This window comes from Pseudopipra pipra, chromosome 1, assembly GCF_036250125.1.
Source record: "Pseudopipra pipra isolate bDixPip1 chromosome 1, bDixPip1.hap1, whole genome shotgun sequence".
NCBI classification, from domain to species: domain Eukaryota; kingdom Metazoa; phylum Chordata; class Aves; order Passeriformes; family Pipridae; genus Pseudopipra; species Pseudopipra pipra.
In genome coordinates, this window is record NC_087549.1 from 123,043,251 (window position 1) to 123,060,941 (window position 17,691).

At 42.2% G+C, this 17,691-nt stretch overlaps 1 protein-coding gene across 1 annotated transcript in view; it reads left to right on the top strand.

Moving 5' to 3' along the window:
* Positions 1-3,190: 3,190 nt before the first annotated feature.
* IGF2BP3 (insulin like growth factor 2 mRNA binding protein 3) overlaps positions 3,191-17,691 on the top strand; it is a 114,536-nt gene continuing 100,035 nt past the window's right edge. The window contains exons 1-2 of the mRNA XM_064674993.1: positions 3,191-3,770; positions 5,037-5,097. Coding sequence (XP_064531063.1) covers positions 3,596-3,770; positions 5,037-5,097 — 236 coding nt within the window. The 5' untranslated portion in view covers positions 3,191-3,595. The remainder of the gene's footprint in view (positions 3,771-5,036; positions 5,098-17,691) is intronic.

Sequence of the window (17,691 nt, forward strand, 5' to 3'; positions counted from 1 at the left end):
AAAAAGACATTTAATGGGAAATATTGGAGCTGCGGCCGGACCGACGTGCTACCCACCCACCGTGCGCCGACCCCGCGGGAGCCGGGGATTTTTAGCCTCGGGAAGGGGCAGGGAGGGAGCCCTGCCCTCCCCTGGCCGTGAAAGAGGAGGTGGAGGGACACGGCGGAGGCTCTCGGAGTCTCACCCGGGGGTGGGGAGAAGCACATGGTTGAGTTTTAATTCTAAACGGCAGAATGTCGTAAAAGCCCTTGCTAATTAAAGATTGGCTGTGCTTCCTTGTGTGCAATATTTATGTAAGTATTTTAACAACTTTTTGGCTTCTGTGGGCAATAAACACAAACAATTGAAATACAGAAAAAAACTTAATTTTTTTTATAATTCTTTTTCTTACAGAAGTGAATCGAAAAATACATTAGTATGTGGGAATGCTCTGATGTGTGCTCACGCATTTGATTTGTGACTGCCAAAATAAATTACATCTCAAATTGCAAAGCTATATTCTCAATAATATTAACATTTGGGAGTGCCCCATTGGTCTGAACTGTGTGTTCATCTGTGCAGGGAAGTGGAGATTTGTCAGGAAGCATGAACAAGTTTTTGTTGTTGATTTGCCTTTTTTTGGCATTCAAGATGTGGAATTACTCTTGAAACCACTAACCAACCCACACTTCTTAACAAACAAAGCTATACATTATTTAGATTTACAGAAAATATTTCAGCTTATTAGCAAGAGGTTTTTCAGAGTATCAAAAAAAAACAAAAAAAAGGGGGGGAATTGTTAATAAGTAAGGGGGTTTTTTCCCCCAATCATCTGATTATAAAGCGGTTTATGATGTTATTGGTCAAATAATGCACAGTGTTATCATGACCATTCAATCTTAATTTCTTAAAAAAATCTTCCAACAAAACAGATTATCAAACTAGAATATTAAATTAAATATAGGCACCCTGTTTAGCAATTTAAGAGGAAATACCACATAACAATATAGATCAACCATGTAGAAATGAGCTCATACAGACTGCCTTATAGATTCAGTACAAATCAAATTTATAAAGAATGCAATTAATCTGCAGAAACAGTGACTAATTCCTTTCACAAGTTTAACTAAGAATTCAGTAGTTCCAAGGGGGCTGTTTTTAACTTGGAGAAGCGATTATTTATTTCAGCCAGATTATACAGACTGGGGTTATGAAATACAAATTCATTTATGAAAAAATTCTACACCCAACATGTAAAAGTCATAAACAGGTTAAATCTCTAGGAAAAAAAAATTTCTCTCTGTTCCCAAGATAATTATTTGCAAATTTTCTACAAAATGGAAGTTGTGATTAAATTCTGATTAGCGGAACACAAAACACTCGATTTCCTCAATCATAACCTGACAATTAAAAGTTCATTAAAATAACCCTGAGATTAAACAATGGATTGAAATTACAAATATTAGGTTTTTGGTCAGCCAACCGCTTGGATGCACACAACAGAAGGGCCGTATTTCCAACTTACTGCAGCATTCACCCAGCCCCTGACAATTTCACAATGGTCTGGGGCTTCAGCCCTCATGGTGAGCCATGTCTCCTTGCATCATCATACCACCACAAGCAAAATCTTCAGCGACTGACTCACCCCGCGAGCGCTGGGTACCACCACCGCCGCCGAGCTGCGGCGGCCGCAGCGCGGGTAACAAAAGCCTGACCCCAGCACGGCTTCCAAGGAGATTTAAATCACCCCTCTTTAATTGTATACTTGTTAGAAGTTTAGGCACAAAACTAGGAAGGGTTCCTCTTTACTATAGATTTCCAGGCATACTACAGGACATGTGGAAATCCAGTCACTGCTCACTAATAAAAGTATTTAACCGTTTTCCATGGATATACCTATTAAAACGTACCACAAGAAGCCTACCACGGAATAAATGAAACCTTCGGCTAAAGTGCATTGAATTATTAAACAAAACCTACTAGATCGCTTTATTAAACACAGTGCTGGCTTTCATTTCCGTATCCTTTCTTCATCTTCAGGCAACGTTTTGTTTGCACTGGAAAGGCTCCACACCCCCAAACCCCTCCCCCACAAGCCCACCATTGTATCTGTACGAATGTGGAGAATTATGAATGGTTCCTTAGACCGGGCAGGGGGAGGAGGGGAGGAAAAGAGGGGGGTCGCCAAATCCCTTTGTGTGCCGTTACCAGCCGACGGCAACGGTGCCTTCGCGTTTCCCCCCGCACCGTCCACCATTGCCCAGATGGGCAGGGAGCGCGCCCCCCTCCCCGGGCCGGGCAGCTCCCTCGCCCTAGGACTCTCCTCTTCTTCATCATCCCCCAACTCTCCTCCACCCCTTTGTCTTTTTTTTTTTCTCTCCCCCTCTTTCTCCTCCTTTCCGTAAGGCTCAGTACAAGGGGCACCGCGAGTAATGCGGGATCATTACCATATGGGGCTCCTCCGGGGCTACAGGGACCCCCGCCCCCGCCCCGCAGCCCCCCAGCACGCAGCCGCGGCGGCGCTGCGCGGGAGCGGATCCCGCTCTCTCTCCCCCGCCGCCTCCCCCCACGCTCGCACCCCCTCTTTTTCCTCCCCCTCTTCCTCCTCCCCCCCAACCCATAGTGCCGGGGAGCGGGATCGCCCAGGCACGACCCCGATGAATAATCCCCACCGCCTGGCACGGCGGGGGAGGAGCGGGGCGGGGGGGGCGGGCATTGCGGTGCCTTTTCCCCTCCCTCCCTGGGATCACACCCCGCTCGCACGGGGGGAGGTGCGGCCGCCCAGCCGTTTTTGGGCGGAGGGGGCGCTCGGAACGGTCTCCCCCGGCGGAAGGGCAGAGGCGGCGCAGACCGGAGCCCACCCAACTCCGGTTTCCCCTTCCCCCGCCCTCTGGCCCTCTCTAAACTTGTCCTGTCCAGCCTCCCCCCACCCCTCTCCCCGTCCTTCACCCCAGCCCTCCTCCGTGAGTGTGTGTGCGCCCTATCCACTCGCTAATTGAAGAGCTGGGATTCCTCACGTGAGAAGTTGATTTGTAGTTTGAACACGTGGCTCATTCAAAAAGCCGGAATATTCAAGTAATTTTTTTCTCTCTCCCTCCGCCCTTCCCTCCCCCCTCCCCTTCTCTCTCTCTTTTTTTTTTTTTTTTTATACGGAGAGGCGGCGCCTGCATGCACGTAGTGTGACATTTTCATAGTCCGCCTGCTGCTGCCAAAGGGGTTCGGGGGCAAGACAAAAAAAGTAGTTTTTTTTTCCCCTCCCCTCCTCCTTTTCCTCTCCTCAGCCCGCCATCCGCGGCCCCGGCGCTGGGTGTTTCCCCCGCGCCCCCCATGCGCCCGGGTAGCACGGCAGGCACTTAGGGCTCCCGTTTGGCTACGCTTTTTTTTTTTTTTTTTTTTTTTTTTTTTTTTTTTTTTTTACCCCTTGAGAGGGAGAGGGAGGGACACAAGCTGCAGATCTGATTTTTTTTTTTCCTTCCTCTCCCTGTCCTCTCTCTCTCTCCCTCTCTCTCTCTCCTTCCTCCATCGCATTTTGTTTTATTTCCCCCTTCCTCCCCACCTCCTCTCGCAAGACGAGGGTTGCAGCCCGCGGTGCGCGCCTCCCCGAGCCGCCAGGAAGATGAACAAGCTCTACATCGGCAACCTCGGCGAGAACGTCAGCCCCCTCGACCTGGAAAGTCTCTTTAAGGACTCCAAGATCCCCTTCTCGGGCCAATTCCTGGTGAAGACGGGGTACGCCTTCGTGGACTGCCCCGACGAGAGCTGGGCCATGAAGGCCATCGAAGCACTTTCAGGTGAGCGGCTCCTTCCACCACCCCCACCCTCTCCCCGCAGCCCCGACGGCTCCCGCCGCCCGCCTTCCTCCGCGGCGGCGGAGTGGCTGCAGCGGCGGGCTAGGACCCGCCGCCGGGCTGGAGGGGATGTTGGGGGGGTCCCTGCCCCTTCCGCCTCCAGGTGAGGGGCGAACTGTTGTTTTCCGAGCGCGGCCGGAGCCGCCTGGCCTTCCCGCGGAGACTTTGCGCGGGGCTTGCGCTGCGGGGGCCCCCCGGGAGTGGCCGGGGAGTGGGGCCGGGGAGGGGCGGGAGCCTGGGCCCACAGACCCGCGGCGCGGCAGCTCCCATGTTTTTCCAAGCCCCACGGCCAGCCCTGCCCGGCCAGGGGCCCTCGCTGCATTGGGGGGGGGGGCGGTGAGTGCAGTGAGGCGGAGGCGGGCTGCGGGCGCGGAGCCCTGCGCGGAGCAGCGGCTGCACACACACGCCCCCCGGGCACAGCTGGACTCCCCCGCGGCCCCTCGGAGGGGCCGCCTCCCTCCTGAGCGGGCTGAGGTTCCCCTCGGTTCGGCGTAGGCCGCGGGCCTGGGGGCGAGCCGCCGAATTGCTCCAAACTTGGGAGGGGGGAGCCCTGCCTGCCCCCCCGCCCCGCGCTGCCCGGCTATTTATTTCGGTTTCTCTTCGCTGCTCTCACGCACCCATCACCGCCTCCAGCATTGCCGGCTCCTGGCCCCGACATCCTGTTTTTGTGTGCTTTAAAAAAAAAAAAAAAAAAAATATTTTCGCGTGAAGCGGGTCTGCGGAGGTCTGCCGGGAGAGGCTGCCTCGCAGGAGATGGGCTCAGGTCTGCCGGGAGAGGCTGCCTCGGAGGAGATGAGCTCGGGCTGCGCTCCGCGCCTCCTCTCGGCTCCCTTCCCGCCCGCTTCCGAGCTGAAAACCGCCCGAAGTTGGCAGCGCGGGGGGCGGCAGAGACCCTGCTCCCCCTCCCCGAGACGGGGCAGAGCCCGGCTCCCACACACGGCGTTTCGCCGGCTGTTTGCAGCGCGGGGCGGGGGAAGGGGCCCCGCCGAGGGCAGCGCGGCTCCCCCCCGGCAGCGGCGCGGCCCCGGGCGCCGGGATGTGTCTCCTTGCCGGGCGCCGCGACCCCGCTCCGGCGGTGCCCGGGCTGCCGATGAATGGGCTAACGTGTTGCGCTCCCGTTCCCTGCCTCGCACCCCTGCGAGCCCGCTCCAAGAGACGGGGACGCACAGCCGCGCTCGAATATTTTCCCCTTTCTGTTTATCTCGGCAGGTAAAGTGGAGCTGCATGGGAAACTCATAGAAGTTGAACATTCGGTCCCGAAAAGACAAAGGTAATTTATTTTTATTTCCTACCCCCCTGCCCCTCGGTCTTAGTTACCCAGTGAGAAGCAATTTGAAAAATGCTTAGGTTTGTGTTTCTCTTCCCTGTAGATAAATGGACCGCTTTCTTAAAACCACAGGCGTGCACTCAGTGCTGTCCGAGAGGTTTTCTAGTATCACCCCATGTATTTCTAATGTAGTGTCTTGGCCAGGCAGCAGTGGTACTATTTAATTTATTTAAAAAAAAAATAATAAAAGCGCCTTTTTGTGGGAGAGGCAGGTTATTATGGTCTGATGACAAATGATTGTGAAGATTTTAAAATTTAAAGTTCTGTGAGAAGAGTTAAAATCTGTGCTAGCAGGAAATGAAATGTGGTGTTGTGAACTGTATAACGGGCAAGCATGTGAGCTCTGCTTCAGCAACAGAAAGCACCTTGTAAATATACTGGTGTATATATTTTTTTGATCCTGCCGTGTTGGAGTCTGCAGCATTTTATAGGCATGTAGTAGAAGTCTCATCTGTATTTGAGAGGATTTTATCATCGCTATTTTGAGTTGGTCTATAGAAGCAGCAGGAGAATGACTCCTTCCCAGTGAGGACAGGATTTATGCATCCTTAATTTCTAAACATACCTTTAATTTTTGTGAGTCAGTAATTTTATTGGGCCTCATGTAAAGAAGCAATCTTTGGAATAAAGCAGGGTAGTATTTTTATGCTGCCTATAGCAATTCAGCCTGCTTTCACAAATATTTAGATTATAGAAAACCTGCCGTGCACTAGAGAGTAAAAAAAAAAAAAGATCAAACTTTCCACGTGCTTGGTCCTGTACTCCATTATTCAATCTGGGAAATATGTCTGTCTGTGTAACTTTATTAAAAGGGGCTTCTACTATTTCAGAATTATTTTTTAAAACTACAGTGTTTTTAAGATAGTTGATTGGAAAAAATGATTAAGCTGTCTTGATGGGCATTGTATTTTGAGAATTAGAAGTTTGATCACTAAATAGTGTTAGAGGAGAGCTTCACTTGAGAAAGTATGGAGGATTTTTGCTCTAGTTAAGGGAGGGGGCAAACTCTCTGTAGACTAATTCATAGCATGTGAATCTTCATGGTTTTCTTTATTTGATACTTTTAATTGGAAATTAATGTGCTGTATGTGCTCTCTCTCATTTAATATGCAAGGTATATGGTTTGGATTTATAATAGCCTGTATTTCAGATATTTTGTATACAAAATTGTTGTAGATGAAATATATTTTTAGATTTAAGAAGAAAATGCCATAAGCCATGTAAGAATTGATAATTTCCTGTTAGTCTCAAATAAATTTACTGTCGTGCTTATTAATCTTAAACTTGCACAAACAGCAATCTATTTATGCTGTTGAAAATAAATTCATTACACTCATATAAATATAAATTTAAAATCACTGGTTCTGCCTCAACTTTTTTAATCATTGTTTAATGTCTTTACAAGTATTTTCCTCTTCTTTCAGCTGTCAGCTGAAATGGTGTAAAAGTCCATTCTTTGTGTTGGGTGGCATGTCCTCCTATTTGTCTGTGAATTAGCAATTATCAGAAACATTTATCTGCCTGTAACTCGTTGAAAATAATTCTGTACTGAACTTAAGCACTTTTGTAGGCATACACTGCCTGCATATAGACATATTGAAAAAATTGCAAATGTAACTGTATCAGCATACCGGTGTTGCTTCTCCCAAAGCCCTTATTTGTTGAAACACTGTTTTATTGTGCAGTATCATGTTGGAATGTATTAGATAGAGTTCAGATTTAGACTGCTGTTTAACAGAAAATTAAATTGCATTTCTCATAACTGCACTTCCTTCCCCTTTGTTTCCGCTCCCCTTCTCCCAAAATCTAATATAGAAAGCCACTTAAAATTCATTCAGTGGCCTCCATATGTAGAAGTGACTCTCTGGTTCCTTTTATAGATGTCTAATATTTTTCTTTTTTGAGGGGGGTCAAAAACTTGGAGATTTTTTTTTTTTCCTTGTTTTCCTAAACATTGCTTACTGGGCGCATATTTAGAGTTAGTTGCTAGTTACATGTGAAAGGATAGTTTTCAAATGTTGAGTATTGTTGGGGAAACTGGTTAATAAGGTGCTTTCAAAGTAACTTATTTTTACACAAGGGAAAGGTGTAGATGCAGCTGGGGTGGGGGGTGTTGCCCAGCAGGCCCACCCAGTGTGTTTTCATGCTGCAAGGCCAGGGAGTGCTTTCCAGAGAGCCCTGTGCACTCCAGCGTGCGAGATACGGTTAGAGAAGTGACGCCATTTAAAAAAAAACAACCTAGATGTGTCAAGTCTGTCTTTCAGCATGAGGGTACGATTAATAGTTTGATCAAATGATTACTTCATAAGAGCAAAAGTTGTTTTGTAGTGCACTGAAATTATTCAATACGTTGTATTGACCTCTGCTGCTGTGAGACTGCTTCATGGAGAGTCCTAGCTCCCCTCCTCACAGCCTCCTTCAACATGATAATTAGAAGAGTTTCTGGCTTTTTTTGGTTAGGTTTGGTTTTTTTAATCAGAGCGTGTACATTATTGCTCACAAAGGTAGTTTGTAGCCATCTCTGTAGGAAGATACCTGAGGTGCACAGGAGGAAAGGGTAAGGGTTTGGTAATCCATATCCTTGTCACATAAAGGAAGGTCAAGAGGTGGTGTCAGCTAGGGTTGCCATAAAGTTGAGCTGAATCTAGAAGATGTGGAGTGTGCCTGGCTTGTTATTCGGGGCGAAATTTTTGGGCCCAGTAGTCACTGCATTCCAGCCCTTGCTGGATCTTCTGATTTGAAGTGGGCACACCCAGGTTTGAAAATTGCCTGCCTACATGCTGTGGAAGGAAGGAGAGAGCCTGTGTGTGGCTTTCTTCCTCCCTGCCCCCCTGGAAGCATTTAAAAACAGACAAGGGGATATGCTGTGGTTGAAAGAAGGGGCCTGGTCAAGGTTTCCTTGATGGAAGGGTGGGGAATTATTCTGGGGGAGGTGCGAAGTACTAAATAAGCTCGGAGTAGATTCCTGACTTACTATTGAAATCTCAAGGGAATGCCAAAGGAATGCAGCATTTCTGCATTCAGACCCCTCAGTGTGGAGGAAGGCTATTGCAATATTTAAAGGTTTAGGTCACTTCATGCAAAAGTTAGAGGAGGCATTGTAATGATTTTGACTGCTAGTCGCGCTCTGAGAGGGAAGGCAGGGCACTGTTAGTCACATTCACTACTTAGGTGAGTTTTCTCCTTGCAAAGCAGCAGTGCGGGAGGATGTTGGCAGCCCATGGCGTACGTGGAACTTGTGGTGCAAGGCTTTGGGTACTACCTCGCTGCAATCCAAGAGCAGCTGGTATCTCACAAGGCGATGTAGGCTGCAATCTGATTATTCAAATAGCCCTGATGTCACTTGTGCGCAATGAGGGGGGAGGGCAGGCGCTAACTCTGGGCACCTGGAGGCTGCCCCAGGCACACCCCCTGGCTCTGGCTTCCATGTCCAGGTGGGCTTCCTACCCAGACCTGGTCCCCTCTGCCTGCTACTGGGGCCTTCAGGTACCCAAAATGCTCACAAACACCTCAGTTGTGGTAATGACGAGGTGTTTTTCCAATTAGAAGGCTAATTATTTTTCTTCCCCACCTCGAGGGCTCTTTGTTGAGAAAATAGATTCACTATGTCTCTTCTGGGGAGTCTGTTTGGGAAGGGAGCAGAAGAACCAGGTAACAAGGGTGTACCCTGTAGGTAATGCTGCTATGGGGAGAGCAACAACTTTCCAGCTGTGCTTCATCTCTGATGCAGAGGTGTCTGAAGGCTGATTTAAGGAAAATAGGTCTCAAATCCCCCTCATGCAGCCATCTCTGTTCCAGGGGCGAGCAGTGGATGGAAACTGGATTGTGTTGGTGATTTTCAGTATAATGAGGATTTGTATCTTGCGTGCACAAGGCGGTGGGAAATGGTTTGGTGATGCTAAGGTATAGGTGGTGTGTGCAATGGTCACAGTTCATAAAAAAAAATAGTTTAGTGGCATTGATTTGTAGTTTCGCTTCTGTAAATATCAAGTAGGGAGAAACATGCTCCAAGTAAGGACACATGATAGAAAATGTAATTTATTAGCCATATTCGTTCTCTTTTCTGTGCCCAAACTTAGAATATTTGTTGAGAGCGAAGGGCCAAAACTTCACCTAGTGATTTAAGGTTTTTATTCTCTGTTTCCCCATTTATTTTTGCAGATGCAAACAAAATTTTTTTGTTTGATCTGTGAAAGCTTACAATTAGAGTGGAAACACTAATTGTGGTGATTCCTATACAGATGAGTTGTTATGGCAAGAACAGATAATTCTTCACTAACCATGTTAGCTGTTACATCGTTGGAATTTTAATTTTTATTGCTCCTCTTACTGTTTGATCATTAATAAGAAAAAAATCCCTTCTTGTTGCAGTTCTTAAAAATCAGCTGGAACACATGAAACACAGCTCTAAATGCATATCCTGAAGGGTTAGTCCTGTTCTCGTTTTGCTTCCTTCCTTTTATGGAAGGTACCCTGAGAGCATACTTGTAGTGGACCTTAAATTGTGCATAGATATGGTAAATTTTGAAGGGGTGGAATAAAAAATAACATTTTGGAAGTGTAATTCAAGGGTAGTAAAAATATAATCAGGAAATATTTAAGATTTTTTTTTTTATTTCTCCCTTTTTTTTCCCCCCTTAAAGCATGGGGTAATAACATTTTCCACATTTTTTGAAACCTTGAAGGTGGTATTTTTGTAAAATGGGGCTGTGTTCATTTCAGTTGCTCTTTTAAGTGCAGAGTATAGGACTCTACAGTGCTGGAGTCCTTTTATGGCTTCTGGCTAGCTAGTGGGTGGACTTCAAATACTTTGTTTTGATGAAAAATTCTTAAATGGTCTGAGATTTACCTACCCAACAGAAAATGTGAAGCTTCCCACAATGGCTGTGAGAGAAGGACCCAGAATTAAAATACACCTAATACTTAACTATGGATAGGGCTAGTCCTTCAGAGAACTTCACGAAAAAGATTCTTTGCTCCTTAAACCTGTTCTCCTTAATATCATTTTACAATTTAAGATTTTATCCTCCTGGATTTTGGTAAAAAATATATAGGACCACATGTAAAGACATTTTCTCTTCTGGTGATTTCATCCTTACGTGAGCCCAGTGAGACAGGCAAAGGGTAATATTGATGTAGAACCTTTTTTCCTATAATTTAAGACTAAAATGTATTGTTGAAATCCGATTATTCGGAATCAGTAAATAGGTGGAGAACATGTGCAAAATTAAATGCTCTAAAATCTAAGTATGGACAATAACTCTTCATGTTTTATATATAGATAGGGATGGGTTGAAGAGTTTGAATAGGTTTAATACACTTAGCAATACTGAGGTCCTTTATGTATTTCCAGAGTTATTCAAGACTGTTCTCTTTTAATGCGGGTTCTCTCATTTTGTTTTCATACACAAGGTGTTTATCTCCACATCAGTCCATTCTTCATCTCTAATGATGCAGAATATAGAATTATATTAAGTTATATGCTGATTACTGTTGAAAGCTAAGACAAGACATAACTCTCCCTTATTTTGTCTAAAAATGTGACATAATCAGAAATACTTGTGTATTATTTTGTAGTTCTAGTCTTGGGCTTCCATAATTTTTTTTCCCCCCCCTGCACATGTCAAGTATATGCACTTATATGCCTTTTCATCCTGCATCTTTGCTGTGCCCAAATAAAGAAATAAAGAAAATATAATTGAATGCGCCAACCTAAAAATCTCCCCAGGTGTTCGTGTTTGGGTTATGCTGAGGAGATCAGTAAGCCCAGTCCTCACTGGTGCTACCCAGCCTGTCTGGGCATGTTTATCCACCTGGATACTTCAATGGCAGTTGTTCCTTCTCATCAACTGGAATATGTAATTTGGCTTTGAAAAATTTCTGTGTGGTAGCAAGAGCTCCTGTGTGTGCTCCTGGGCACACTTCAGGTAACTAACAAAAAAATACAATTTTGTATTGCTTCCTGGCTTTTCTTTTTTCCAGATCTGCAATATATGGGCCACTCATTTAAGAGGTGGACTTGATAATCCTTGTGGGTCCCTTCTAAGTCAGAATATTCTGTGATTCTGTGATTGGTTTGTGAGTGTGTGTTGAAAGATGCATCTGTTTAACAGAGAAGGAGATCTTGATGTTTGTAGTGGGATACTTAGCAAATGAAGTGCATTACCCTAATATTAATCCTAGTAAATGTTAAAATACTGTATGTGTAATGACAGTAAAAGAGTGGCACCAAAAAAGGTTGTGTATTCAATTTTTTTTTCTGAAAGTGCATTGAAATTTCAAAATTAAAAATTATGATATTCTTATTTGCTGAAGAGTATTATCATGACAGTTGGCACAAGAGAAACCTGTACTATAAACTATCTCCTGTGCAATATAACCTTAGCAGCAATGTACCTCCTCTATTGCCTGCCTCTTCATGGTGCAGTGGAATCAGCATCAACTCAAACTGTCGTATTGCAAATCTGAATGGATGAAAAAGTGACACTAACAGGTAAAATCAAGTATTCTGTACTTTTAAGTGAAAATTTGGATAAGAGCACAGATAAAACAATTATTCAGAGGGATCTGGCTTTTCTTGGGTATGGCACTAAGTACAAAAATGAAACTGTCTTGAAATGAAAGGTCTTCTGCTGGGAAGGGCATTACTCCATTTTAATTTTTTTTGCTGTCTTGATTATTTTGTGACTAGCCTCTACATTACATCTCACCAATCAGAAGTGTTTCAAAGAGAAATGTGTATGTATATGTGTGTCTCTTGTGTGTGTGTGCTTGTGTATATATATCCACATATGCATTTTAAAAGATTGTAATACCATAAAATAATTTGCGGTTTGAGAAGAGACCAGCTAAAAATATCTGGAGAATTTATAAAAATAGTAAGGTTTTTTTTTTCGTTTGTTTGTTTGGTTTTGTTTTTTTTTTTTGCTAGTGCCACTACCTTTGAATACAACTGGAGCTGAATGTTCACTTTTGAAAGATTAACTTTCATGCTCAACTGAACTTTAGGAATGCTATTTTAAAATATGTAGTCTACACCATGTGTCCAATACATTTTTCCTCTTTGAAAATAGCTGTGCTTTATTGTTTTGGTAAACTGTCTTTTATTTTTACATGTTAAATGTACAGGTCCTGTAGGTTTTCCTTCAAAAATGGAGCTTGCTTCATCTTAATGGAGCTGTAAATATTGTAGTGCAGAAATCAAAACTCCTGATAAAGGGAACTCTAGTCTGTGTGAACCAAAATTTGTTGGAACATAATAATAAACTTATTAGTTGGGTTTACAGTTACTTATTTTCCTGAAATTTCATGTTAAAGAGCAGTTAGAGATGGAGTAAAAAGCTTATGTTTTGGTTTGAAATTATTCATTATATGTCTAACGTGCATGGATCAAGGTGAGACTGATATTCTAGGAATAAACAGGGTGGGAGGGCTAGCTATGAGAAAGGGGAGGGGTAATCCCCACCTTGAGTGAGTTGTACTGTGCAGTTGGTCCAAGCAGCTTTCATCCTAGGGCCTGATCCTGCAGACTCTTAGCCCCTTGTTCCCTGCCATCAGAGGGAATCCTAAGCGTGCTGTAGGGAGACTCTTGGGAAAACTCTTTGGAAACAGAGTTGGCGAAACTGCTCTAGCTTTGACAGGGAAAACGTGTATATAATCTAGCAAAGGCAAAAGACACAAGTTTTGTTTGTGTTTGCTTTTTTAAATTTTTTTTTTTAACAACAGTAATTTTAAAGCAGTTACAGAACAGATCGTCCAGAAATTTAGTTTTAATGGTAGAGTGGATTATTTAGTTTATCCACATAGGGGAGACTCTTTGTGTGATGGCTTCCTGGTTATCATGGGAGAACAGTTGAATTTTTCCTCCTACATCTAAAATAAAAGTTTGAAAACAGTGTCTCTTTAGGACTACACTTGAAAAACATAATCTGTGGGATGTTAGAGGAATTTAAGTAGCAGTTTAATCCATGACAGTAGATTACATTTATAATGTAAACCTTATCTTTTTCCTTATATGAATTAAAATTCTGATATACATGCTTTAAATGATTTTCTGGTGAAAGTTTTGTGGCGAACTTGAGCAGGTAGTGGTTAGGAAAAAAAAATAGAATTTTCCTGTCTTGGAATATTGTTGCTAATTTAGAAATAATTTTTCAGATGACTTTGCTAGCTGTACACCAGCTTGCACAGGTTCCCCTTGCCTTTGAGGTGTTGGTCTGTTAGAGATGTGTCCTGCTGTGCCATAAAGAGGATATGGGTCTTTCCTACCAAGGGAACAAGATCCCTGAATGAACCACATTTTTCTTTGTGGAAAACCATTGATCTGATGTGCAGAGGGAGCTGTTTACCAGGGTCAAGTGAGAGGGGTTCGATGCTAAGTGTCTCTCAGTGGTATCGATCACAGTGGGTGCTGGTCAGCAAGAGTTCTTACACAGTGAGGTTTGTGTTAATAGAAGCTCAGTTATTTAGGAAGTTCTAGGTGGTGGTGGGCAGCAGCATAACTTGGTGTTATGCTAACTAAAAAGCGCTAAAAGCTGCCATTGCTAATCAGGAGGCACTACTGTCGACCCAAGAGAAGTGCTGGAGTATGTCAATGCTTGTTTGTTACCTGATTGTATGAACTTTCTACCTCCACAGAAGCTTTTTATTGTAGGATACTTCTGAGAAACGTGCAACTTTTTTTGTACCCTGAACAAAATAAATGAGAAATGGACAGCTCTTATTTTTTTTTTTTTAATACTGTGTGCTCTCATTCAGAGTTTAATTCTGCAGCCCAGTAACAGTGGTGTAAAATTTTTCTTATACTGCTAATACTGGTTAATTTGAAGATGTACTAGAGTGCTTATTCTGCTAAAATATTTTATTTAAAAACAACCCACCCCCAAAACCCTCCCCTACATAAAGTTATAGTAGTCAAAAACTAGGAGATCCTTTATTTATTAAGAACTAAGGTTTTTTTTCCCTCAGTGATGATCTGAGCCCTAATAGCAACTAGTGAAGTCCTGTTTTATTTGATAACTTGCTCTGGGTTATTGCTTATTATATTTGCTTAGAGTGAGTTATATACCTTTATTTAGAAGTTTTCAGTTTTTTCTGATGCGGTTGAGAGAGAAATTTTATAAATAATGTGATTTCTACACCTTCTTCTACCCTGGCTGCTCTCTTAAACAAGAAATGGCTGTTAACATGTAAATATACCCCAATTCTGCATTTAACATAGAATGGTAAGCATCTCTAAAGTTGTGGTGTACACACCCTTTGTACAACTGGGCTTTATGACAGTTGTTCAATTAAAGCATGAGCAAAATTATGTTTTTAGGTATATAGAATGTGCTTAAGCTATATATAGTTGAAGCTACCCATTGCTCCTTGAAAGTAATCTTGGGAAAACAGTTGGAAAATTTGTCATTATAATTTCTAGGGCCCATCGAGATTTCAAATTGAGTTCAAGATACCTTTGCATTTGACTAGCTTTGCTAAAATCACAAAATTGCATTCATTTGCCATGGTTGGATTTTGCTGCCTCTGTGGCAAATAATAAGCTTATGTACATTGCTTTTCTTCCTGGCCCTTGGGCTCACATCACCTGATCCACACAGTTCACTTAGTATGACTGTTACTGGGTTTGCATACATTAGGTTCAGCATCTTAACCTGAAAATGCTACTTCTGAATGCATGAAGGACAGTTCAGATCCAGCACCACACCTGTGATTAGGTCAGTCTCCTGCTGTATAGCAGTGCTGTGTTTTGTGCTGCAGGGCTTCAAAAAATGGCTTTTCAAATGAAAGTTGAAGCTATCTTTTTAGCTAGAGAGGGCTGGTGGAAACCATGTGTGGTTTTGTATTGCAGAAAGCCTCTCTTTGACATAGTTCTAACTTGTTTCACTGGATGTATCATTCTGGGGGGAAGAAAAGGGAGGTAGAAGGGGGGGAAAAAAAAAAAAAAGGCAGAGCATGAAAAAATCTGTCCAAAACTTAGTCATGTTTCACCATGATGAAAGCCTGTAAATTCCACAGGAGGAAATGGCATTTGAGCAGTGATAATTTTCTGGAGATGGCTTGGTGCATGCCCTACCTGGTGAGAATGGGGCTATATGAGGAGGGCTTGTCCTAGTTTGGGGGGGCTGAGCAGGTGTCCTGACATGTTTCTTTTCCCTGTAACATTCAGCTCTGTGAACTTTCCTTGCACTCTGTGGATAACGCGCGTGGTTACAAACTATTAAAGTGTGTCTTTGAGGTTTGGGGGAGGAGAGGGAGGGAGTGATGCTTTGTTTTGAGGCCTTTGGTAGCTCCAGTTCTGGTTGTTACTGGTAGTTGTGTTTCATTGTATGGTCCAGTACTAGGCATGAAGCTGTTTGAAATAAGTTGAAATTTTGGGGAATGATCATGGAATAGATGAGTGAAGAAGACATACTTAGTAGTTCTAGCAAAAAATGGTTAGTAACCCCTAAAGAAGGATGAATTATATCTGTGGGTGAATCTCATAACATTGTAGGTCCTTAAGCTTTTTTTTTTGACTTGCTGTTTTAGCTTTCTCTAGCTCTTTTTTAAAATGTTCATAAATCCTCAGTTGTTGGTCATATCTGTATACAGATGGAACAGTTGAATTTAAAAGCTTTGAAAGGTGTATTTAAACTATACTTAAGCTATGCTCTCAGGTAAGAGCAACTTGATCTACTAGTGGGGGTAAGTACCACCTAATTTAAGTATCTCTGTTTATGAATCAGTACTGTATGATTGTAAAAATAAGATAGTAATTACTGCCTTGATGTGATAATAAGCTTGAACATCTGTATACAAACTAAATTTGAAGTAATTATCTGCTAAATAATTTATTAAACTTGGTCAAAATTATCATCTTCATTGATATGAACTTTGTTCCTAATTTGGATTTAAATACACAGTAAAGTGTTATGCCTTTGAAAATTCCAAGTCACTAAATGCAAATAATCTTGACATTAATGATGATTAACTTGTATTGTACTTACGTTTCAACTGGTTAGCTGTAGCATGATATAGGACTTTTCTCTGCATTGAAACTACCAGATCCAAACTTACAATTTTGCTCAATTTAATACAAAGTGAACTAAAATAGTGTCAATGTTAAATGCTACATAAAGAGTGTGGTTACCAGTGCAGAAATGTAAACTCTATTTTTTGTTCTCTGGTCATGGCAGTGTATTCAAATCTACAGTGACCATGAGAAAGTTAATGATTGCTGTGATCTTCATCCTCAATACATGGTCTATATTCTGCTTTCTGTGAAAAAGAAATTAAAAATAATGGGGTTACTTAAAAGGTGATAGTGTCTATCCTATAATTGCTTTATATGTCACTACTTAAAGTCAGGGTAGATTTTTTAATAGTATTACTAAAGTGGGGGAAATTATTAAATATTAACTGTAAGGGTTGCTAAAGAAAATACTTACACCTCTTACATACAAGCAATTTTTCAAGCATAACTTGCCTTTGAAAGAAATTGTAGAATTGAAATATTGCATAATTTTAAGTCAGTGAACAATTGCATGTTAGTTGTTGACTTTTCCAGTTGAACAGAATGAAATGATACTTTAAGGCTTTAATCAAGCCCTGGTATGAAAGCTCAGGCATTGCTTTCATATATTATACTATATAAGCCTGTGTGCACTAATCAAAGCTGCTATGACAAAAGCACAGAAGATTGTTTTGGTAATTCTCAAAAATGAAGTTTAATGAAAGATATAATTAACAGTATTTCTATTAAGTAAATATAAAAAATTGCAAAAGACTCTTTACACACAAGCTGTGATTCTTTAACTATACCAGTATAAACTATTTGCTGTGCATGTGGATTACATAGATTTACTTACCCTGGCCAAAATTGTTGCTCTAAAAAAAAAAAAAAAAGACAACTTTGCTTAGTTGTTTTTAAATACTGTATAAATTTAACTTCTTAAATCAAAAAGCTAAATTTTTTCAGTAACCAGTCTTTAGATTAAACCTTAAAGCAGAAAATGTGTGCAAAGCGTGGGTAGTACTTAGTTTTGCATACCAGCTGAAAGAGGGTGCATTCTATACTTCATTGTATACTTTAAAGGGATAAAATTTTTTGAGAGGAGAATGTGCAGGTCTTCTAAATAACAGATAACTTCTAGCTGAAAGTACAGCTATGAAATGTTCTCTCAACACAGGTTTTTGCGTAATTAAGTACGATTTAATTTTGGGGGGAGAATTTGTCAGAAAAAAATAGTAAAAAGAAATGAAAATAATGTCTGGAAACCATAAACTGAATTTGTTTCTCTTTGCAAGTAACTTAAGTACAGAAAAAGCAATGTCGCTTTTTAAAAATTTCTGCATCTAGTGATGTTCAGCGTAAAAATGACAAAGCCAAACAGCAGAGTGTTCACATTCGGTGACTTGGATTTTGATAGAGAAAGGAAGGGAAATTATTTGGTGGTGACAGTACAAACCCCACATGTTCTAGCACTGCTCCGGTGAAGGTGTTATATCTCATCTGATTTAGGTCACTTAATCAGTTTAAAGCCACGTGGAATTGCC